Source organism: Coregonus lavaretus (assembly GCF_964263955.1).
Source record: "Coregonus lavaretus genome assembly, chromosome: 24".
Lineage (NCBI taxonomy): Eukaryota > Metazoa > Chordata > Actinopteri > Salmoniformes > Salmonidae > Coregonus > Coregonus lavaretus.
The window spans coordinates 18,355,108-18,381,153 of record NC_140011.1 but is presented as its reverse complement, the minus strand read 5'-3'; the positions used below and the strand labels follow the sequence as shown (position 1 = coordinate 18,381,153).

Below are 26,046 nucleotides of genomic sequence, written 5' to 3'. Positions count from 1 at the left end.
AAAAATGTGCTTAACAAGTCACATAAGTTGCATGGACTTACTCTGTGTGCAATAATAGTGTTTAACATGATTTTTGAACGACTACATCTGTACCAAACACATACAATGATCTATAAAGGTCCCTCAGTTGAGCAGTGAATTTCAAACACAGATTCAACCATAAAGACCAGGGAGATTTTCCAATGCCTCGCAAAGAAGGGCACCTATTGATAGATGGGTAAAAATTAAAAAAGCAGACATTGAATATGCCTTTGAGCATGGTTAAGTTATTAATTACACTTTGTATGGTATATCAATACACCCAGTCACTACAAAGATACAGGCGTCCTTCCTAACTCAGTTGCCGTAGAGGAAGGAAACCGCTCAGGGATTTCACCATGGGGCCAATAGTGAATTTAAAACAGTTACAAAGTTTAATGGCTGTGATAGTCGAAAACTGAGGATGGATCAACAACATTGTAGTTACTCCACAATACTAACCTAATTGACAAGAGTGAAAAGAAGGAAGCCTGTGCAGAATACAAAATATTCCAAAACGGGCGGCAGGTAGTTTAGTGGTTAAGAGCGTTGTGCCAGTAACTGAAAGGTCGCTGGTTCTAATCCCCGAGCTGACTAGGTGAAAAATCTGTCGATGTGCCCTTGAGCAAGGCACTTAACCCTAATTGCTCCTGTAAGTCGCTCTGGATAAGAGCGTCTTCTAAATGACTAAAATGTAAATATATTCTGTTTGCCCAAGGCACTAAAGTAATACTGCAAAAAATGAAAACAAAGTGTTATGTTTGGGGCAAATCCAATACAACACATTACTAAGTACCACTTTCCATATTTTCAAGCATAGTGGTGGCTGCATCATGTTATGGGTACTAGGCTTGGGTGGTATACTATATATACACCGTATACCGGGGTATTTGGGAAAAGTCATGGGATGGTTTTTCAATACCGTCAAAACTGTTTTATTTGAAGTTTAATACTTTCGAATATTTGTAGCTACTTCTTAAGTAAATACCTGCAGTCAACTTGTGCAATATCTTTGGAGATAAAGAACATTGCGTTCTTAATTTCACCTGCCACATTATTATCAATCATACGGTAGTCCCCAGTCACGTGGTGTTTGTTTACCAGCACAGAACGACGAGAGACCGGAGCCTTGTGAGTCATTCACTGTTGTGCAGCATGTGCCAGGTGATCTAATTACAGTATGGAATTCACAACTCAAATAAAATAAAATAAAATAGTATTGGTCGCATACACATATGTAGCAGATGTTATTGCGGGTGTAGCGAAATGCTTGTGTTCCTAGCTCCAACAGTGCAGTAGTATCTAACATTACGCAACAATACACACAAATCTCAAAGTAAAATAATGGAATTAAGAAATATTGAAATATTAGTAACAGCAAAGCCGGAGTCCGGAGTATGTATGTATGTACTGTGACTTCGGAAAGTATTCAGACCCCTTGACTTTTTCCACATTTTGTTACGTTACAGCCTTATTCTAAAATTTATTAAATAAATGTTTTTTGTCAGCAATCTACACACAATACCCCATAGATTGATGAGAGAGAAAAAAATGTTTTAATCAATTTTAGAATAAGGCTGTAACGTAACAAAATGTGGAAAAAGTCAAGGGGTCTGAATACTTTCCGAAGGCACTATATGTCTGTGTATGTAAATGTATGTATGCATGCGCACACACATGTGCGCACACACACACACACACATATGTATATACATACAGTGGGGAAAAAAAGTATTTAGTCAGCCACCAATTGTGCAAGTTCTCCCACTTAAAAAGATGAGGCCTGTAATTTTCATCATAGGTACACGTCAACTATGACAGACAAATTGAGAAGAAAAAAAATCCAGAAAATCACATTGTAGGATTTTTAATGAATTTATTTGCAAATTATGGTGGAAAATAAGTATTTGGTCACCTACAAACAAGCAAGATTTCTGGCTCTCACAGACCTGTAACTTCTTCTTTAAGAGGCTCCTCTGTCCTCCACTCGTTACCTGTATTGATGGCACCTGTTTGAACTTGTTATCAGTATAAAAGACACCTGTCCACAACCTCAAACAGTCACACTCCAAACTCCACTATGGCCAAGACCAAAGAGCTGTCAAAGGACACCAGAAACAAAATTGTAGACCTGCACCAGGCTGGGAAGACTGAATCTGCAATAGGTAAGCAGCTTGGTTTGAAGAAATCAACTGTGGGAGCAATTATTAGGAAATGGAAGACATACAAGACCACTGATAATCTCCCTCGATCTGGGGCTCCACGCAAGATCTCACCCCGTGGGGTCAAAATGATCACAAGAACGGTGAGCAAAAATCCCAGAACCACACGGGGGGACCTAGTGAATGACCTGCAGAGAGCTGGGACCAAAGTAACAAAGCCTACCATCAGTAACACACTACGCCGCCAGGGACTCAAATCCTGCAGTGCCAGACGTGTCCCCCTGCTTAAGCCAGTACATGTCCAGGCCCGTCTGAAGTTTGCTAGAGTGCATTTGGATGATCCAGAAGAGGATTGGGAGAAAGTCATATGGTCAGATGAAACCAAAATAGAACTTTTTGGTAAAAACTCAACTTGTCGTGTTTGGAGGACAAAGAATGCTGAGTTGCATCCAAAGAACACCATACCTACTGTGAAGCATGGGGGTGGAAACATCATGCTTTGGGGCTGTTTTTCTGCAAAGGGACCAGGACGACTGATCCGTGTAAAGGAAAGAATGAATGGGGCCATGTATCGTGAGATTTTGAGTGAAAACCTCCTTCCATCAGCAAGGGCATTGAAGATGAAACGTGGCTGGGTCTTTCAGCATGACAATGATCCCAAACACACCGCCCGGGCAACGAAGGAGTGGCTTCGTAAGAAGCATTTCAAGGTCCTGGAGTGGCCTAGCCAGTCTCCAGATTTCAACCCCATAGAAAATCTTTGGAGGGAGTTGAAAGTCCGTGTTGCCCAGCGACAGCCCCAAAACGTCACTGCTCTAGAGGAGATCTGCATGGAGGAATGGGCCAAAATACCAGCAACAGTGTGTGAAAACCTTGTGAAGACTTACAGAAAACGTTTGACCTGTGTCATTGCCAACAAAGGGTATATAACAAAGTAGAGAAACGTTTGTTATTGACCAAATACTTATTTTCCACCATAATTTGCAAATAAATTCATAAAAAATCCTACAATGTGATTTTCTGGATTTTTTCCCCTCATTTTGTCTGTCATAGTTGACATGTACCTATGATGAAAATTACAGGCCTCTCTCATCTTTTTAAGTGGGAGAACTTGCACAATTGGTGGCTGACTAAATACTTTTTCCCCCCACTGTATATACACATATATATATACACATACATATATACATATATACATATATACATATATATATATATATATATATATATATACACACATACATATATACATATATACATATATATATATACACACACACACACACACAAAACCGGTCAAACATTTTAGAACACATATTATGGCAAGAACAGCTCAAATAAGCAAAGAGAAACAACAGTCCATAATACTTTAAGACATGAAGGTCAGTCAATACGGAACATTTCAAGAACATTGAACGTTTCTTCAAGTGCAATCGCAAAAACCATCAAGCGCTATGTTGAAACTGGCTCTCATGAGGACCGCCACAGGAATGGAAGACCAAGAGTTACCTCTACTGCAGAGGATAAGTTCATTAGAGTTAACAGCCACAGAAATTGCAGCCCAAATAAATGCTTCACAGAGTTCAAGTAACAGACACATCTCAACATCAACTGTTCAGAGGAGACTGTGTGAATCACGCCTTCATGGTCGAATTGCTGCAAAGAAACCACTCCTAAAGGACACCAATAAGAAGAAGAGACTTGCTTGGGCCAAGAAACACGAGCAATGGACATTAGACCAGTGGAAATGTGTGCTTTGGTCTGGAGTCCAAATTTGAGATTTTTGGTTCCAACCGCCGTGTCTTTGTGAGACGTGGTGTGGGTGAACGGATGATCTCCGCATGTGTAGTTCCCACCGTAAAGCATGATGGAGGAGGTGTTATGGTGTGGGAGTGCTTTGCTGGTGACACTGTCTGTGATTTATTTAAAATTCAAGGTACACTTAACCAGCATGGCTACCACAGCATTCTTGCAGCGATAAGCCATCCCATCTGTTTGGCCTTAGTGGGACTATAATTTGTTTTTCAACAGGACAATGACCCAACACACCTCCAGGCTGTGTAAGGGCTATTTTACCAAGAAGGAGAGTGATGGAGTGCTGCATCAGATGACCTGGCCTCCACAATCCCCCGACCTCAACCGGACTATTTGCACTGCCCCCCCACCCCATCCTTTTTACGCTGCTGCTACTCTGTTAAGTATTTATGCATAGTCACTTTAACTCTACCCACATGTACATATTACCTCAACTACCTCAACTAGCCGGTGCCCCCGCACATTGACTCTGCAACGGTACCCCCCTGTATATATAGCCTCCCTACTGTCATTTTATTTTACTGTATATATAGCCTCCCTACTGTCACTTTATTTTACTTCTGCTCTTTTTTTCTCAACACTTTTTTTGTTGTTGTTTTATTCTTACTTTTTTTGGTTAAAATAAATGCACTGTTGGTTAAGGGCTGTAAGTAAGCATTTCACTGCAATGTCTGCACCTGTTGTATTCGGCGCATGTGACCAATAAAATTTGATTTGATTTGATTTGATTTGAATTGCGATGCTTTGGAATGAGTCAGACCGTAGAGTGAAGGAAAAGCAGCCAACAAGTGCTCAGCATATGTGGGAACTCCTTCAAGACTGTTGGAAAAGCATTCCAGGTGAAGCTGGTTGAGAGAATGCCAAGAGTGTGCAAAGCTGTCATCAAGGCAAAAGGTGGCTATTTAAAGAATCTCAAATATATTTTTATTTGTTTAACACTTTTTTGGTTACTACATGATTCCATATGTGTTATTTCATAGTGTTGACATCTTCACTATTATTCTACAATGTAGAAAATAGTAAAAATAAAGAAAAACCCTTGAATGAGTAGGTGATTTAAAACTTTTGACCGGTAGTGTATACACATTCACACTGAACAAAAATATAAACGCAACATGTTATGTGTTGGTCCCATGTTTCATGAGCTGAATAAAAGATCCCAGAAATGTTCCATTTGCACAAAAAGCTTATTTCTCTCTTATTTTGTGCACACATTTGTTTACATCCCTGTGAGTGAGTATTTTAGCCTTTGTCAAGATAATCCATCCACCTGACAAGTGTGGCATTTCAAGAAGCTGATTAAACAGCATGATCATTACACAGGTGCACCTTGTGCTGGGGACAAAAGGCCACTCTAAAATGTGCCGTTTTTTCACTCAACACAATACCACAGATGTCTCAGGTTTTGAGGGAGCGTGCAATTGTCATGATGACTGCAGGAATGTCCACCAGAGCTGTTGCCAGATAATTCAATGTTAATTTCTCTACCATTTCCCTGCCCTCCCAGGCCCACCCATGGCTGCGCCCCTGCCCAGTCATGTGAAATCCATTGATTAGGGCCTAACACATTTATTTCAATTAACTGATTTCCTTATATGAACTGCAATTGTTGCATTTATATTTTTGTTCAGTATATATACATTTAACATTTACATTTTAGTCATTTAGCAGACACTCGTATCCAGAGCGACTTACAGTTAGTGAGTGCATACATTTTTTTTCAAATTTTTAGTTTTTTCATAAATATACAGTGCCTTCAGAAAGTATTCAGACCCCTCGACTTTTTCCACATTTTGTTATGTTACAGCCTTATTCTAAAATTGATTAAATAAAAAAAATCCTCAGCAGTCTATACACAATACCCCATAATGACAAAGTAAAAACAGATTCTTAGAAAGTTTTGCAAATGTATTAAAAAAAAAAAAAAACAGAAATACCTTATTTACATAAGTATTCAGACCCTTTGTTATGAGACTCGAAATTGAGCTCAGGTGCATCCTGTTTCCAATGATCATCCTTGAGATGTTTCTACAACATGATTGGTGTCCTCCTGTGGTAAATTCAATTGATTGGACATGATTTGGAAAGGCACACACCTGTCTATATAAGGTCCCACAGTTGACAGTGTATGACAGAGAAAATAACCAAGCCAGGAGATCGAAGGAATTGTCCGTAGAGCTCCGAGACAGGATTGTGTTGAGGAACAGATCTGGGGAAGGGTACCAAAAAATGTCTGCAGCATTGAAGGTCCCCAAGAACACAATGGCCTCCATCATTCTTCAATGGAAGAAGTTTGCAACCACCAAGACTCTTCCTAGAGCTGGCCGCCCGGCCAAACTGAGCAGTCGGGGAAGAAGGGCCTTGGTCAGGGAGGTGACCAAGAACCTGATGGTCACTCTGACATAGCTCCAGAGTTCCTCTGTGGAGATGGGAGAACCTTCCAGAAGGACAACCATCTCTGCAGCACTCCACCAATCAGGCCTTTATGGTAGGGTGGCCAGACGGAAGCCTCTCCTCAGTAAAAGGCACATGACAGCCCGCATGGAGTTTGCCAAAAGGGACCTAAAGGACTCTCAGACCATGAGAAATAAGATTCTCTGGTCTGATGAAAACAAGATTGAACTCTTTGCCCTGAATACCAAGTGTCACGTCTGGAGAAAACCTGGCACCATCCCTACGGTGAAGCATGGTGGTGGCGATGTTTTTCAGCGGCAGGGACTGGGAGACTAGTCATGATCGAGGGAAAGATGAACGGAGCAAAGTAAAGAGAGATCCTTGATGAAAACATGCTCCAGAGCGCTCAAGACCTCAGACTGGGGTGAAGGTACACCTTCCAACAGGACAACAACCCTAAGCACACAGCCAAGACAACGCAGGAGTGGCTTCAGGACAAGTCTCTGAATGTTCTTGAGTGGCCCAGCCAGAGCCCGGACTTTAACCCGATTTAACATCTCTGGAGAGACCTGAAAATAGCTGTGCAGCGACGCTCCCCATCCAACCCGACAGAGCTTGAGAGGATGTGCAGAGAAGAATGGGAGAAACTCCCCAAATACAGGTGTGCCAAGCTTGTAGTGTCATACCCAAGAATACTTGAGGCTCTAATCGCTGCCAAAGATGCTTCAACAAAGTACTGAGTAAAGGGTCTGAATACTTATGTAAATGTTATTTCAGTTTTATAATTTGAATAAATTAGCAAAAATGTGTAAAAACATGTGAGGGAAAAAAAACAATGTAATACATTTTAGAATAAGGCTGTAACCTAACAATATGTGGGAAGAGTCAAGGGGTCTGAATACTTTCTGAAGGCACTGTGTGTGTGTGTGTGTATATATATATATATATATATATATATATATATATATATATATATATATATATATATATATATATATACACATACACACACACACACACACACACACACTGTATATGTGATGGGATGTATAGACAATATGGACAGTATGTGGATAGAATGTAGTATATCTGAAGAATACATAGGATATAATAGTATATGTACAGCAATAGCGAAATAGGATGGTCTTGACTAGAATACAGTATACATATTAAATGGGTAAAACAGTATGTAAACATTATTAAAGTGACCAGTGTTCCATGTCTATGTACATAGGGCAGCAGCCTCTAAGGTGCAGGGTTAAGTAATCGGGTGGTAGCCGGCTAGTGACAGTGACTAAATTCAGGGCAGGGTACTGGGTGGAGGCCGTCTAGTGATGGCTATTTAACAGCCTAATGGCCTTGAGATAAAATCAGTTTTTCAGTCTCTCGGTCCCAGCTTTGATGCACCAGTACTGACCTCACCTTCTGGATGATAGCGGGGCGAACAGGCCGTGGCTCGGGTGCTGAGGTCCTTGATGATCTTCTTGGACTTCCTGTGACACCGGGTGCTGTAGATGTCCTGGAGGGCAGGCAGTGTGCTCCCGGTGATGTGTTGGGCAGACTGCACCACACTCTGGAGAGCCCTGAGGTTGCGGACGGTGCAGTTGCCATACCAGGCGGTGATACAGCCTGACAGGATGCTCTCAATGGTGCATCTGTAAAAGTTTGTGAAGGTCTTAGGGGCCAAGCCAAATTTATTAATGTGTACGCCGAGGAACTTGAAGCTTTTCACCTTCTCCACTGCAGCCCCGTGGGCGTGCTCCCTCTGCGGTCTCCTGAAGTCCACGATCAGCTCCTTTTTGTTGACGTTGAGGGAGAGGTTATTTTCCTGGCAACACTCTGCCAGGGCCCTCACCTCCTCCCTGTAGGCTGTTGTGTCATCTGCAAACTTGATGATTGAGTTGGAGGCGTGCTTGGCCACGCAGTCATGGGTGAACAGGGAGTACAGGACGGGGCTGAGCATGCACCATTGTGGGGCCCCTGTGTTGAGGATCAGCGTAGTGGAGGTGTTGCTGCCAACCTTCACCACCTGGGGGCGGCCGTCAGAAAGTCCAGGACCCAGTTGCACAGGGCGGGATTCAGACCCAGGGCCCTGAGCTTAATGATGAGCTTGGAGGGCACTATGGTGTTGAAGGCTGAGCTGTAGTCAATGAACAGCATACATAGGTATTTCCTCTTGTCCAGATGGGATAGGGCAGTGTGCAGTGCGATGGCGATTGCATCATCCATGGATCTATTGGGGCGGTTGGCAAATTGCAGTGGGTCTAGGGTGACAGGTAAGGTGGAGGTGATATGATCCTTAACTAACCTCTCAAAGCACTTCATGATGACAGAAGTGAGTGCAACGGGGCGATAGTCATTTAGTTCAGTTACCTTCGCTTTCTTGGGTAAATGTTTGCCAGCTAGATATCTTATAACTATTGACTGTCTAAAATGTGCTAAATGCTCTGTAGTTGTGCATTTGGTTTGCTAATTTAGTAGCTAGTTAGCTATCTAGCTAAGTGGTTAACTTCTTCCAAAATCAAGTATTCGCTTGGTAACAGCAGAGAATCCTCTACAGGATCAGGAACCTTGCCGGCTAATATTTGTTTTGTGCGGGCAGCAAACCGTGAGTATCATTTTTTAGTTACTTGGACACTTGTATAGTTTAGGTCAGAAACTGTACAAAATGTTTGCATTGCGCTCGTTAGAATTTAGTTAGCATTCTCTATGGGATTTGACATGTACTTGTCAGCATTGCTAACATTCGGATTACAGAGTATCTGTAGGGTTTGAAAACAGTGCCCCTTGTGTTCAGTATGGCACAAGGTTGGTATGAAGGTATGACAATCTGGATACCGCCCAAGCCTAATGGGTATGCTTGTAATCGATAAGGACTGGGGAGTTTTTCAGGATTAAAAAGAAAGCGCAGGCAAAATCCTAAAGGAAAACCTGGTTCAGTATGCTTTCCACCAGACACAGAGATTAATTCACCTTTCAGCGGGACAATAACCTAAAACACAAGGCCAAATCTACACTGGAGTTGCTTACCAAGAAGAAAGTGAATGTTCCTGAGTGGCTGAGTTACAGTTTTGACTTAAATCTACTTGAAAATCTGGCAGGACCTGAAAATGGTTGTCTAGCAATGATCAACAACCAATTTGACTGAGCTTGAAGAATTTTCAAAAGAATAATGGACAAATGTTGCACAATCCAGTGTGAAGAGCTCTTAGAGACTTACCCAGAATGACTCACAGCTGTAATTGCTGCCAAAGGTGCTTCTACAAAGCATTGACTCGGGGGTGAATACTTATGTAAATGAGATACGTCTGTATTTCATTTTCAATAAATGTGCAATATATTCTAAAAACATGTTTATACTTTGTCATTATGGGGTATTGTGTGTAGATGGGTGAGAAAAACAATCTACTTAATCAATTTTGAATTCAGGCTGTAACACAACAAAATGTGGAATAAGTCAAGGGGCATGAATGCTTTCTGTAGGCACTGTATGCTGTATATGACCAGTTCCTGAAGAGTAACTACATACAAAACCTAATAAAAACACAGTAATGGACTAAAATCGTCCTGATTATTCCATACACACACACACACACACACTAATACACACACACACACACACACACACACACCAATCATCACATAGTGGACCTGTGAGCCCTGGCCTCCAGTGACATCCAAGGAATGCAGTCCTTCAACATTGTCTCCATTGGAAACAAAACACGAGAGAGAAAAGGTTAGAGCAGGCAGGCAGACGAGAGAAAGTGAGGAGGTGAAGAATGACAAAGAGAGGGAGAGAGATGAGAGTAAGGGATGAGAGTAAGGGATGAGAGAGAGATGAGAGTAAGGGATGAGTGTAAGGGATGAGAGAGAGATGAGAGTAAGGGATGAGTGTAAGGGATGAGTGTAAGGGATGAGAGAGAGATGAGAGTAAGGGATGAGTGTAAGGGATGAGAGAGAGATGAGAGTAAGGGATGAGTGTAAGGGATGAGTGTAAGGGATGAGAGAGAGATGAGAGTAAGGGATGAGAGAGAGATGAGTAAGGGATGAGTGTAAGGGATGAGAGAGAGATGAGTGTAAGGGATGAGAGAGAGATATGAGTAAGGGATGAGTGTAAGGGATGAGAGAGAGAGATGAGTAATGGATGAGTGTAAGGGATGAGAGAGAGATGAGTGTAAGGGATGAGAGAGAGATGAGTAAGGGATGAGTGTAAGGGATGAGAGAGAGATGAGTGTAAGGGATGAGAGAGAGATGAGTAAGGGATGAGAGAGAGATGAGTAAGGGATGAGTGTAAGGGATGAGAGAGAGAGATGAGTAATGGATGAGTGTAAGGGATGAGAGAGAGATGAGAGTAAGGGATGAGAGAGAGAGAGAGAGATGAGAGTAAGGGATGAGAGTAAGGGATGAGAGAGAGATGAGAGTAAGGGATGAGAGAGAGAGAGAGATGAGTAAGGGATGAGTGTAAGGGATGAGAGAGAGAAAGTGGCATAAAAGTAAAGAAAGGAGAGGTTTGAAACGTGAAAAGGAAAGGGAGAGTCGGTTACAGTAGAGGACCCCTCTAATGCCAAGTGGCCATAGAAATTCACCAGTAACATGATGCCATAGGCTACTACCATAGTAGTATTCAATGGGTATATCCCAAATGGCACCCTATTCCCTACATAATGCACTACTTTTGACTAAGGCCCATAGGGATTGTCAAAAGTAGTGCACTATGTAGGGAATAGGTGCCGTTGGGGATGCAATCAATGACTGGTCTGACTGCTTTACTGTGCAAATAAAGCCCTTAGCTCTGAACTCAACAAACCACAACCACTAGAAATGACAAACAGTAGCTAACAATTGCCCCTCCGTTGGGGATCATTACAGCATTGCTAATATTACAGCATCAACACATCGGTAATTCACCTGACTATACTATACAGACGCTTGGACAGAAAAAGTGCCATGGTTGAGAGAACTAATGCACTGTGATTAAGTCGACATACTGTATATCAGCCTATGTGAAAAGTGTAAGGAGTGCTTCTGTGTCACAACATCTGAGGTGAGAGGGTGTGTCAGGACCCAAAAAATGTGCGTGCATATGTGTGCGCACGGAGGCGCCTCTCACCGCGGATCTTGCCGCTGATGTGTTCCTTGGAGGTGACAATCTGGTCCATGTCTGTGCGTAGCGCGGCGTCTAGCTGGGGCATCTCTACCTCACAGGCCTGGACTAGAGCCTCGTAGTGGGCCTGGGTCTGAGACAACACCTGCTTATACACTGCCTCAGAGATCTGGAGAGGGACAGGAAGAGAGAGAATGGGTTGAATACACCGGCGGTGTCCCAAATGGCATCCTATTCACTACATAGTGCACTACCTTTGACCAGGGCACATAATGCACTATGTAGGCTGGTCAAAAATAGTGCACTATGAAGGGAATAGGGTGCCATTTGGGATGCAGCCGCAATCAGCAATATGATCAGGAATGGTAGGGCCAGGAGTTTTCCAGACTATGTGACCTGAACAGGAAAAACTGAGTGTGCTCAGGGAAAACTCTGGGTCCTAGGAAAGTGCAGCACGTAGGTAGAATGACTCACCAGCATCCAGTTCCTCTGTCTCTGTTGCATCTTCCCCTTCAGACGAGGACCAATCAGATTCCTCAGCTCTGGGTAGAGGGTCTCCATCACTAGGTTGGCTAGGATCTAAAACACACACACACACCGAAACACTGCATTAATCACTTACACAATCTTTAAAGTGTGTGTATAGGATGTACCTGTATAAGTAACCAAGAGAAGTAACTAGTGGTTGGCAGAACTTGGCACTAAGTTAAAGAATATGAGACTTGAGAGGCTTTGTTGTTTGAGTTCGGTGTTTCCACAATCTTAATCTTTGTGGCACTACAAACAGAACGGCAACAAACACACAACTAACTGTCAACCTGTGGAGTGCAGGAACCACTTCAGAGTCACCTATATGAATGGGTTGAGTGGTGTGTGCACATGAGTATGCAGGTTCAGTACATGAGTCTATGGGTATGTCCCAAATGGCACCATATTCCCTATATAGTGCACTACTTTTGACCAGGGCCCACAGTAATATGTGGCTCCTCTACACAATATAATGTTCCTATTTTGTATGTTGTATTTATTATGGATCCCCATTAGTTCCTGCCAAGGCAGCAGCTACTCTTTCTGGGGTCCAGCAAAATTAAGGCAGTTTTACAATATTATAATACATTTCATAACAGATTTCATAACACATTAAGTGTGTGCCCTCAGGCCACTATTCTACTACCACATATCTACAGTGCATTTGGAAAGTATTAAGACCCCTTGACTTTTTCCACATTTTGTTCCGTTACAGCCTTATTCTAAAATGGGTAAACAAAATTTTAAAAAAGTATACAGTGGGGAAAAAAAGTATTTAGTCAGCCACCAATTGTGCAAGTTCTCCCACTTAAAAAGGTGAGAGAGGCCTGTAATTTTCATCATAGGTACACGTCAACTATGACAGACAAAATGAGGAAAAAAAATCCAGAAAATCACATTGTAGGATTTTTAATGATTTTATTTGCAAATTATGGTGGAAAATAAGTATTTGGTCAATAACAAAAGTTTCTCAATACTTTGTTATATACCTTTTGTTGGCAATGACACAGGTCAAAGTTTTCTGTAAGTCTTCACAAGGTTTTCACACACTGTTGCTGGTTTTTTGGCCCATTCCTCCATGCAGATCTCCTCTAGAGCAGAGATGTTTTGGGGCTGTCGCTGGGCAAAACGGACTTTCAACTCCCTCCAAAGATTTTCTATGGGGTTGAGATCTGGAGACTGGCTAGGCCACTCCAGGACCCTTGAAATGCTTCTTACGAAGCCACTCCTTCGTTGCCCGGGCGGTGTGTTTGGGATCATTGTCATGCTGAAAGACCCAGCCACGTTTCATCTTCAATGCCCTTGCTGATGGAAGGAGGTTTTCACTCAAAATCTCACGATACATGGCCCCATTCATTCTTTCCTTTACACGGATCAGTCGTCCTGGTCCCTTTGCAGAAAAACAGCCCCAAAGCATGATGTTTCTACCCCCATGCTTCACAGTAGGTATGGTGTTCTTTGGATGCAACTCATCATTCTTTGTCCTCCAAACACGACGAGTTGAGTTTTTACCAAAAAGTTCTATTTTGGTTTCATCTGACCATATGACATTCTCCCAATCCTCTTCTGGATCATCCAAATGCATTCTAGCAAACTTCAGACGGGCCTGGACATGTACTGGCTTAAGCAGGGGGACACGTCTGGCACTGCAGGATTTGAGTCCCTGGCGGCGTAGTGTGTTACTGATGGTAGGCTTTGTTACTTTGGTCCCAGCTCTCTGCAGGTCATTCACTAGGTCCCCGCGTGTGGTTCTGGGATTTTTGCTCACCGTTCTTGTGATCATTTTGACCCCACGGGGTGAGATCTTGCGTGGAGCCCCAGATCGAGGGAGATTATCAGTGGTCTTGTATGTCTTCCATTTCCTAATAATTGCTCCCACAGTTGATTTCTTCATACCAAGCTGCTTACCTATTGCAGATTCAGTCTTCCCAGCCTGGTGCAGGTCTACAATTTTGTTTCTGGTGTCCTTTGACAGCTCTTTGGTCTTGGCCATAGTAAAGTTTGGAGTGTGACTGTTTGAGGTTGTGGACAGGTGTCTTTTATACTGATAACAAGTTCAAACAGGTGCCATTAATACAGGTAATGAGTGGAGGACAGAGGAGCCTCTTAAAGAAGAAGTTACAGGTCTGTGAGAGCCAGAAATCTTGCTTGTTTGTAGGTGACCAAATACTTATTTTCCACCAAATTTGCAAATAAATTCATTAAAAATCCTACAATATGATTTTCTGGATTCTTTTTTCTCAATTTATCTGTCATAGTTGACGTGTACCTATGATGAAAATTACAGGCCTCTCTCATCTTTTTAAGTGGGAGAACTTGCACAATTGGTGGCTGACTAAATACTTTTTTCCCCCACTGTATATATATATATATATATATATATATATATATTATATACAGTGAGGGAAAAAAGTATTTCATCCCCTGCTGATTTTGTACGTTTGCCCAATGACAAAGACATGATCAGTCTATAATTTCAATGGTAGGTTTATTTGAATAGTGAGAGACAGAATAACAACAAAAAAATCCTGAAAAACGCATGTCAAAAATGTTATGAATTGATTTGCATTTTAATGAGGGAAATAAGTATTTTACCCCTCTGCAAAACATGACTTAGTACTTGGTGGCAAAACCCTTGTTGGCAATCACAGAGGTCAGACGTTTCTTATAGTTGGCCACCAGGTTTGCACACATCTCAGGAGAGATTTTGTTCCACTCCTCTTTGCAGATCTTCTCCAAGTCATTAAGGTTTCGAGGCTGACGTTTGCCAACTCGAACCTTCAGCTCGTTCCACAGATTTTCTATGGGATTAAAGTCTGGAGACTGGCTAGGCCACTCCAGGACCTTAATGTGCTTCTTCTTGAGCCACTCCTTTGTTGCCTTGGCTGTGTGTTTTGGGTCATTGTCATGCTGGAATACCCATCCACGACCCATTTTCAATGCCCTGGCTGAGGGAAGTAGGTTCTCACCCAAGATTTGACAGTACATGGCCCCGTCCATCATCCCTTTGATGCGGTGTAGTTGTCCTGTCCCCTTAGCATAAAAACACACCCAAAGCATAATGTTTCCACCTCCATGTTTGACGGTGGAGGTGGTGTTCTTGGGGTCATAGGCAGTATTCCTCCTCCTCCAAACACGGCGAGTTGAGTTGATGCCAAAGAGCTCGATTTTGGTCTCATCTGACCACAACACTTTCACCCAGTTCTCCTCTGAATCATTCAGATGTTCATTGGCAATCTTCAGACGGCATGTATATGTGCTTTCTTGAGCAGGGGGACCTTGCGGGCGCTGCAGGATTTCAGTCCTTCACGGCGTAGTGTGTTACCAATTGTTTTCTTGGTGACTATGGTCCCAGCTGCCTTGAGATCATTGACAAGATCCTCCCGTGTAGTTCTGGGCTGTTTCCTCACCGTTCTCATGATCATTGCAACTCCACGAGGTGAGATCTTGCATGGAGCCCCAGGCCGAGGGAGATTGACAGTTATTTTGTGTTTCTTCCATTTGCGAATAAATCGCACCAACTGTTGTCACCTTCTCACCAAGCTGCTTGGCGATGGTCTTGTAGCCCATTCCAGCCTTGTGTAGGTCTACAATCTTGTCCCTGACATCCTTGGAGAGCTCTTTGGTCTTGGCCATGGTGGAGAGTTTGGAATCTGATTGATTGATTGCTTCTGTGGACAGGTCTCTTTTATACAGGTAACAAACAGATTAGGAGCACTCCCTTTAAGAGTGTGCTCCTAATCTCAGCTCGTTACCTGTATAAAAGAGACCTGGGAGATGGGGTCAAATACTTATTTCCCTCATTAAAATGCAAATCAATTTATAACATTTTTGACATGCGTTTTTCTGTATTTTTTTGTTGTTATTCTGTCTCTCACTGTTCAAATAAACCTACCATTAAAATTATAGACTGATCATTTCTTTGTCAGTGGGCAAACGTACAAAATCAGCAGGGGATGAAATACTTTTTTCCCTCACTGTATATATCTATATATATATATATATATATATATATATATATATATATATATATATCGACACACAATATCCCATAATGACAAAGTGAAAACAGGTTTTATTACAAATAAAAAACAGAAATACCTTATTTACATAAGTATTCAGACCCTTTGCTATGAGACTCAAAATTGAGCTCAGGTGCATCCTGTTTCCATTGATCATCCTTGAGATGTTTCTACAATTTGATTGGAGTCCACCTGTGGTAAATTCAATTGATTGAACATGATTTGGAAAGGCACACACCTGTCTATATAAAGGTCCCACAGTTGACAGTGCATATCAGACCAAAAACCAAGCCATGACGTCGAAGGAATTATCCATAGAGCTCCGAGACAGGATTGTGTCGAGGCACAGATCTGGGGAAGGGTACAAAAACATTTCTGCAGCATTGAAGGTCCCCAAGAACACAGTGGCCTCCATCATTCTTCCTAGAGCTGGCCGCCCAGCCAAACTGAGCAATCGGGGGAGAAGGGCCTTGGTCAGGGAGGTGACCAAGAACCCGATGGTCACTCTGACAGAGCTCCAGAGTTCCTCTGTGGAGATGGGAGAACCTTCCAGAAGGACAACCGTCTCTGCAGCAATCCACCAATCTGGGCTTTACGGTATAGTGGCCAGATGGAAGCGACTTCTCAGTCAAAGGCACGACAGCCTGCATGGAGTTTGCCAAAAGGCACCTAAAGGATTGTCAGACCATAAGAAACAAGATTCTCTGGTCTGATGAAATAGAGATTTAACACTTTGGCCTGAATGCCAAGCATCACGTCTGGAGGGAACCTGCACCATCCCTACGGTGAAGCATGGTGGTGGCAGCATCATGCTGAGGGGATGTTTTTCAGCGGCAGGGACTGGGAGACTAGTCAGGATCGAGGGAAAGATGAACGGAGTGAAGTACAGAGAGATCCTTGATGAAAACCTGCCCCAGAGCACTCAGGACCTCAGACTGGGGTGAAGGTTGACCTTCAAACACGACAACAACCCTAAGCACACAGCCAAGCCAACGCAGGTGTAGCTTTGGGACAAGTCTTTGAAAGTCCTTGAGTGGCCCAGCCAGAGTCCGGACTCAAACCCGATCGAACATCTGAAAATAGCTGTGCAGTGACGCTCCCCATCCAAACTGACAGAGCTTGAGAGGATCTGCAGAGAAGAATTGGAGAAACTCCCCAAATACAGGTGTGCCAAGCTTGTATCGTCATACCGTAGAAGACTTGAGGCTGTAATTGCTGCCAAAGGTGCTTCAACAAAGTACTGAGTAAAGGGTCTGAATACTTATTTAAATGTTATATCAGTTTTGTATTTGTAATACATTTGCAACAAATTCTAAAAACCTGTTTTTGCTTTGTTATTATGGGGTATTGTGTGTAGATTGCTGAGAAAAAATATATATTTTAGAATAAGGCTGTAACGTAACAAAATGTGGAAAAAGTCAATGGGTCTGAATACTTTCCGAAGGCACTGTATAACACAACATCCATCCAGGGTTAACCTTAAAGAAACATTGAGGTCAGAGTCTCTGAGAAAAGATTTAGTTTGATCACTATGATAACTGTAATATCATGTGTAATTAATTAATTAATCCATTAATTCTGCATTAATTAATTAAGTAATGTAATATCGTATGTATTCATCCCAATGGTGGAACAAGCTCCCTCACGACGCCAGGACAGCGGAGTCACTCACCACCTTCCGGAGACACTTGAAACCCTACCTCTTTAAGGAATACCTGGGATAGGATAAAGTAATCCTTCTACCCCCCCCTTACCCCACACCCCCCCAAAAAAAAAATGTGTAAAGTGGTTGTCCCACTTGCTATCATAAGGTGAATGCACCAATTTGTATGTCGCTCTGGATAAGAGCGTCTGCTAAATGACGAAAATGTAAATGTTAATGTATTCATATACAGTATTATGTTATTTTACTCCCTAATCTCTCACCCAGAACCAGAATGTCATGAGACTATTTTCTCCCTAACATGCAGTAAAATACTCACACTCCAAACACACATAAATCTGCTGGGATTGGGTTTGTCAGAGGGCCAGTTCTCCATTTCCCTATGCTCATTAGTGGGCCTGCATTATAAGGTACCAACAGGCACACACGCACACTAGCCTGCTTTTTATCTGCAGTGCATCCAGCAAACATTTAAAGGCAAGCACTCAAACACTGAACACACACGCCTCAGTCCACCCCTCCTCCAACCCAACCCATCATACACAGTCACTCACTTGAATTGCCATTTAAAGAGATTCTCTTGTATTGTTGGATCATGTTCTTGTTTGATAGAAGAAATTATCGAAGAAAGGGAGTACTAGACAGTACTGTACTAATAGTACACCTCACCCGTCTAGTTGCTCTCGGTTCTTAGTCAGAATCACATGGGGGTATATTCAAAACATATTCCAGCATACATTTCACTGGCAACAACTGCCAATAAATGCCCCCATAGTCGGCTTTCATTTCTATGCCAACATATGTGGGAGGGGTTGTCACAGGTGTAGGCCAAAATGATCCTGAACCCTAAGAAAAACAAGCAAGCAGCCCCCGCCCTGCAGCACAAACACTGGCCTATGGCCCCCTTATCCTGTGTTGCGTGTGTGTAGATACACTGGGGGCGATTGAAACTAGCCGGAGGGAGACAGGAAAGGTGGTTACTGCCCCTACCCAGGACCCAGCCCATGCACACACTCTGACAAACATCTCTCTGTGCTCAATAACTCTTTATTTACCTCCCCAAAGCTCCTCCAATAAGTCTCAACTGGGATTCATTCATTAGGAACTAAAACGGAAGAAAGAAGACAAACAGGGTGGGACTACCAAAAAAATACTCATTTTGTTTTTCCATTGCAAAACGTTTTGCTACCACGTAGCCTAATGAATACGACCCTAGACTAAACACTCAAAAATGTCACCTGACGGCTAGTGATCATTCTAAACACACTGTTGGTTCATTCACATGGGGATGACCAAATCTATGGATAAAACACACACAAGCCAGAGTTCAAGTGAAATCATAAGAGAAACTGAAAACAAACAAGCTTGGCATGATGATAGTTCTGAGGAAATCCATCTCTAAAGAGGGCAACAGGGATACAGGATGGGGCACTCAAAGCTGCCAACAAGTCGGCTAGGAGGAGACTTTAAAACTGCCATACCTTGACATTGCCTGCGGCTTGATCTGTGTAATGACATTGAGCACAATACACAGCTCTCCCAAGAGTAAATAATAGTAAATGGAAAATAATTCTGGGTATAAGATATTAATAATAAACACAGCATTTCAGTCAGTATCCATCTAAATGTGCAGTAGCCTTGGCTGCAGAATATAAAACCATAACTCAAGTTTGAATATGATTTAATATACTTGGACCAGGGCTCGACTTGGCCCTCTCTGCTTTAGACATACTTGAATAATCATCTCAATGCGGTCCAGGCAGCATATTGGAGCTGAACACAGCGGCTAGCTACATGACATTCTGACGTTTTTTTCCTTGTCTCTAGACTTTCATAGAAGCCTACTGTGTGGTTGGTGAGGTACATGCTTTAGGAGGCCTGTGATTCTCTGGGCAAACTCTACCTAGTCTATGAAGGCTAGAAACACACTACTACTCCTTCCAGGACAGCTGTTATTACATATGGTGCCCATCTGAATAGCACCCTATTCCTTATACAGTGCACTACTTTTGACCAGGGTCCGCATAGGGTGCACTATATAGGGAATAGGGTGCCATTTCAGATGCGGGCCTACTGTCTTACTGGGTAAGTCAGATCACTTCAGGACTTCAGAGTAACAGTGTCTGTGTCCCAAATGGCACCCTATTCCATTTACAGTGCAATACTTTTGACCAGGGCCCGTAGGAATTAGGTGCACCCAGAGCGATGTGATTCAGGGCATGACACCACTTAGGCTGCGTTTACACAGGCAGCCAAATTCTGATATTTTTTCCACTAATTGGTCTTTTGACCAAGCACATCAGATCTTTTCACATTAGATATTTTTCAGAACTGGTCTGATTGGTCAAAAGACCAATTAGTGGAAAAAAATCATAATTGGGCTGCATGTGTAAACAAAGCCTTAGTCCCTACTGCTACCTTTACACCAAGCAGAAACACCATTCCCAGTCCCACAAACAGATCTACAAAGACAGAGGGAAGAGAGGGAGAGAGCTCTGAAAAGCCATCTTTCCCTTCATCTGTGTTTATGAGAATCGGGAGGACAATGAGTGAAATGGAGCTAGTGAGAAAGAACCCAGACTATTTGAAAGGAAGGCCACCCAGGCAGGGCCACACCTGAGCCTGATTAGGGGACTGTTCCTACCCAAGCAGGGGTAAGTAACAGAGAGAGGGGGAATTTGAAAAAGTCTCTTTCAGAGGAGACCCCACCCAGATGAGCAGGGGTCTGACCAAACTGTGACAGTGGGAGGGGGTGAGGCACAAGAGGTGCTCTACACTGTTCTCTTTCAATTATTCGTTTTGATATCGCACATGAGGGATTCACCAGATTCTCATAAGCTCGAAGAACCAAATCACACACGTCTGTCGGAGACTTGGGTGACTTTACCGAAAGGAAAATATTTGCGTCGGATAAGAATGAGCTTTTGCGATTTTTCTTCCCTTTGTCTCCTGTATTGGCTAGCGTCACACAGCTAGCTACTGAGACGTGGCTAGCTTAGCTGCAAGGCTTAGCTAACCTGGCTAGCTTGCCACAAGGCTAGCTATCCTAACAACTGTTTTTTCTACCTGGAAGGGTAGATTTACTAGCTCGCTCTCATTTAGCTCAACCCACTACCGTGCAGCGTTGACTAGACCGACCGTACTAGCGTCACTGCTTATCAGTCGAGAGCCACGCTTTTGTTCATTGCAAGACTAACATAGCACAATGTTAGCTAAAGGAAAGTAGCGCTAACTAGCTAGGCTACTAGCCCACGAAGCGAATACTAGCGACGCTCACATTGTTAACGGATTAGCTTCTCAGGCTAGCACTGTGCTAACTAGCTAGGCTATTAGCCCACGTGGCGAACGCTAGTTACGTTTCGCTTTGATCTCAGATTAGCTGTTTTTTGGAGCCATGGAGCCTGCTATCTCAGCCCAAGGAGTACTGAGCAAGTACCCCAGCACATCCATGTCCATGCGGGGCAATCATATTAGGCAAGGACACACGCAAGCAACGTTCGACAGTCATGTGTCCATTGTAGGGATTTTCCTGCTAATACCATATTTTGAGTTGACTGTATAGGTTACTATACTAAAGATCTATCCGAGTTCAACTTTAAGGCATCTTTTAAAACTATTTTTATACTCACTTCATGTCTTGATAATATGAGAATGTAGTCGACTTTGTTTTGAAATCAGTATTTGTCCATCTCGCCCATTGTTCCCATTTTCAAAAAAAAAATATGCATGACAGATTCACAATACTATAACATTTGAATGTTGTAAAGTGCTGCCCTACCCTGGCTGGCTAGGACACAGGTACAGTGCCTTGCAAAAGTATTCATCCCCCTTGTTGTTTTTCCTGTTTTGTTGCATTACAACCTGTAATTTAAATTGATTTTTATTTGGATTTCATGTAATGGACATACACAAAATAGTCCAAATTGGTGAAGTGAAATAAAAAACATTACTTGTTTCAAAACATTCTAAAAAATAAATAATTGAAAAGTGGTGCGTGCATATGTATTCCCCCCCTTTGCTGTGAAGCCCCTAAATAAGATCTGGTGCAACCAATTACCTTCAGAAGTCACATAATTAGTTAAATAAAGTCCACCTGTGTGCAATCTAAGTGTCACATGATCTCAGTATACATACACCTGTTCTGAACGGCCCCAGAGTCTGCAACACCACTAAGGAAGGGGCACCACCAAGCAAGCGGCACCATGAAGACCAAGGAGCTCTCCAAACAGGTCAGGGACAAAGTTGTAGAGAAGTACAGATCAGGGTTGGGTTATAAAAAAATATCAGAAACTTTGAACATCCCACGGAGCACAATTAAATCCATTATTAAAAAATGGAAAGAATATGGCCCACCAAAACCCACAGACCAGGCAAGGAGGGCATTAATCAGAGGCAACAAAGAGACCAAAGAAAACCCTGAAGGAGCTGCAAAGCTCCACAGCAGAGATTGGAGTATCTGTCCATAGGACCACTTTAAGCCGTACACCCCACAGAGCTGGGCTTTACGGAAGAGTGGCCAGAAAACAGCCATTGCTTAAAGAAAAAAATTATCAAACACGTTTGGTGTTCGCCAAAAGGCATGTGGGAGACTCCCCAAACCTATGGAAGAAGGTACTCTTGTCAGATGAGACTAAAATTGAGCTTTTTGGCCATCAACCCAGCACCTCTCATCACCCCGAGAACACCATCCCCACAGTGAAGCATGGTGGTGGCAGCATCACATCATGCTGTGGGGATGTTTTTCATCGGCAGGGACTGGGAAACTGGTCAGAATTGAAGGAATGATGGATGGCGCTAAATACAGGGAAATTCTTGAGGGAAACCGGTTTCAGTCTTCCAGAGATTTGAGACTGGGACGGAGGTTCACCTTCCAGCAGGACAATGACCCTAAGCATACTGCTAAAGCAACACTCAAGTGATTTAAGGGGAAACATTTAAATGTCTTGGAATGGCCTAGTCAAAGCCCAGACCTCAATCCAATTGAAAATCTGTGGTATGACTTAAAGATTGCTGTACACCAGCAGAACCCATCCAACTTGAAGGAGCTGGAGCAGTTTTGCCTTGAAGAATGGGCAAAAATCCCAGTGAAGTGTTATGCACGCTCAAGTTCTGTTTTTTTGTCTTACTTCTTGTTTGTTTCACCCCAAAAAATATTTTGCATCTTCAAAGTGATAGGCATGTTGTGTAAATCAAATGATACAAACCCCCCAAAAATCAATTTTAATTCCAGGTTGTAAGGCAACAAAATAGGTAAAATGCCAAGAGGGGGTGAATACTTTCGCAAGCCACTGTAAAGCCATTGAATAAAATGTATTACGTGGAAATAACTATTTGTAGATTTTGAACCGGTTTTAAAAATGCTTTAGGCCTATATTTGTAGCCTGTATAGTTTGGACAATCCTTTTCCTGACATGTGAGACATCAAAACATTCTAGAAAAACTTTGCTTGCTATCACCACAGCTGTTCACTTTACTGTCATTCTGAATTTTTTTTATCTGAAATAGCTGATGATTGTTGAAACAGGGTTTAAGTTCAATGTCTAATTTCACAGATAAACGCTTATTATATTGATAGGCAAACAACACTGCCATTAATACAAGGAACTCCCAAGACTGTTCTAGTTTTAGGTCATACTTAAATGTAAAATAATAATAGGCACAAAAACTAAAGTACGCTGCTAATGAACAGTAAACTAGGCCCAATTGATTACCTTTGAAACTATCCTCTTTGAACTGCCGGATCTGAATAAATGGGTTGGATGGATGGCTTCGATAGTCCAGCAATCGAATTGCAAGTCATTCATATGCTAATAATCCAAATATTCTGCTTAAAAAGATCTTGCTCTGCTATCCTCAGCATTCATTATTCTTAGAGGAGGTCAGAACAAGCAATGGAACCCAAACGTATCCCCTCTGTGCATGGAAAAAATATCCTGGAGCATGAAGGCTACACCTACAGACGGGAACGACAGACGGCAAATAAGTCCTTCTGGAAGTGCACCGAATATAATGCTTTCGAAAGCAGACGTCGCATAACCCTCACTGATGGGGTTATCTCCAAGTTATCTGGAGAACACAACCATATCCCAGACAATGCTCGGATTCGGATCCGAAAGGTGATGAATGGCCTGAAGGAGAGAAGTCAGTATCTGGTGTGACCATTTGCCTCATGCAGTGCGACACATCTCCTTCGCATAAAGTTGATCAGGCTTTTGATTGTGGCCTGTGGAATGTTGTCTCACTCCTCTTCAATGACTGTGCCAAGTTGCTGGATATTTGAAGGAACTGGAACACGCTGTCATACACGTCAATCCAGAGCATCCCAAACATGCTCAATGGGTGACATGTCTGGTGAGTATGCAGGCCATTGAAGAACTGGGACATTTTCAGCTTCCAGGAATTGTGTACAGATCCTTGCGACATGGGGCAGTGCATTATCATGCTGAAACATGAGGTGATGGCGGCAGATGAATGGCATGACAATGGGTCTCGTCATGGTATTGCTGTGCATTCAAATTGCCATCGATAAAATGCGATTGTGGTTGTTGTCTGTAGATTATGCCTGCCCATACCATAACCCCCGCCACCATGGGGCACTCTGTTCACAACAGTGACATCAGCAAACCGCTCGCCCACTTGATACCATACACGTGGTCTGCGGTTGTGAGGTCGGTTGGACGTACTGCCAAATTCTCTAAAACGACATTGGAGGCAGCTTATGGTCGAAAAGTGAACATTCAATTCTCTGGCAACAGCTCTGGTGGACATTCCTGCAGTCAGCATGCCAATTGCACACAATTGACAAAACTTCACATTTTAGAGTGGCATTTTATTGTCCCCAGCACAAGGTGCACCTGTGTAATGATCATGCTGTTTAATCAGCTTCTTGATATGCCACACCTGTCAGGTGGATGGATTATCTTGGCATAGGAGAAATGCTTACTAACAGGGATGTAAACAAATTTGTGCAAAACATTTGAGAGAAATAAGCTTTTTGTGCATATGGAACATTTCTGGGATCTTTTATTTCAGCTCATAAAACAAGGGACCAACACTTTACATGTTGCGTTTATATTTTTTTTAGTGTATAAGAAACATTAATGTGTGGAAAATTCCTAATTGTTTGCATAGTTAACTTACATACAGCACTGACACACTTACCCCACCAGACATGCCACCAACTTTTCACAGTCCCCAAATCCAGAACGAATTCAAGGAAATGTACAGTCTTATATAGAGCCACAATTGCATGGAACTCTTACATCTCATATTGCTCAAGTGAACAGCAAACCTGGCTTTAAACCTATTTGACCTAAATATTTTATGTGTATGTACTGATAGATGCTACTGAATGTAAATGTAATAAATGAAAATAAATGATAAATGTAGGCTTAGAATAGGTCTGTGTGATTTTTCTTCTCAGTATTGAGTCAGTACAGAACCTTTGTTATATTTTTATATTTTTACATTTCAGTAGTTCTGTCCTTGAGCTGTTCTAGTTTACTAATGTTCTGTATTATGTCATGTTTCATGTTTTATGTGGACCCCAAGAAGAGAAGCTGCTGCTATCGCAACAGCTAATGGGGATCCTAATAAAATACCAACAACACAAATACCAAATACCCAAGTGGTGAAACAGATCTGGGAGAGATACGGTCAAGCATCCGTAGATCTCTTCGCATCGCACGAAAACGTGCACTACCCGCTATTCTCCGCAGTAGCTGGAGACACCACTCGGATATGCTGGCCACACCCTTGGCAGAGGGTGTTGCTTTACGCTTTTCCTCTCCTCAGCCTCAAACTCCCCAATCTAGCTAGAGTGAGGGAAGAAGGCTCATCCCTCAACTTGGTAGCCCCTCAATGGCCAAGCAAGCTCTGGATAGTGGAGCTCATTTTCCTGCTGTACGTCGAGCCCTGGCAACTGCCATTATGCAGGGACCTGCTGACCCAAGCAAATTTTCCAACCTTACCCGGACACCATGGTCCTCTGGGCCTGGCCCGTGAGAGGTTAAATTTGGATGTGACAGGCCTGCCTCTCAGAGTCATTGAGACGATCCAGAGTGCTAGGGCTCCTTCTACACAGCCACTGTATGGAAACAAGTGGTGCGTTTTTGAGAAGAAGTGTGATGGAAACAAGTGGTGCATTTTGTGACCAGAAGCAGATCATTCATGACCAATGCTCTGTATTTTTATGCTTCAGGACCTTTTGAACAGAGGGAACGCTTTCTCCACTGTTAAGGTCTATCTAGCCGCTATCTCGGCCTGTCATATAGGCTTCGACAATAACACGGTGGGGAAACACCCCTTGTTATTGCGTTTCATGGAGGGGGCGTGTCGCTT

At 42.7% G+C, this 26,046-nt stretch overlaps 1 protein-coding gene across 1 annotated transcript in view; it reads right to left on the bottom strand.

Moving 5' to 3' along the window:
- The window catches only part of LOC311100110 (protein Niban 2-like), a 64,784-nt gene that overhangs the window by 5,743 nt on the left and 32,995 nt on the right, over positions 1–26,046 (bottom strand). The window contains exons 7-8 of the mRNA XM_084140866.1: positions 11,968–12,072; positions 11,500–11,662 (exon numbers count right to left, since the gene is read on the bottom strand). Of these exons, the coding sequence (XP_083996992.1) occupies positions 11,500–11,662; positions 11,968–12,072 (268 nt within the window). The remainder of the gene's footprint in view (positions 1–11,499; positions 11,663–11,967; positions 12,073–26,046) is intronic.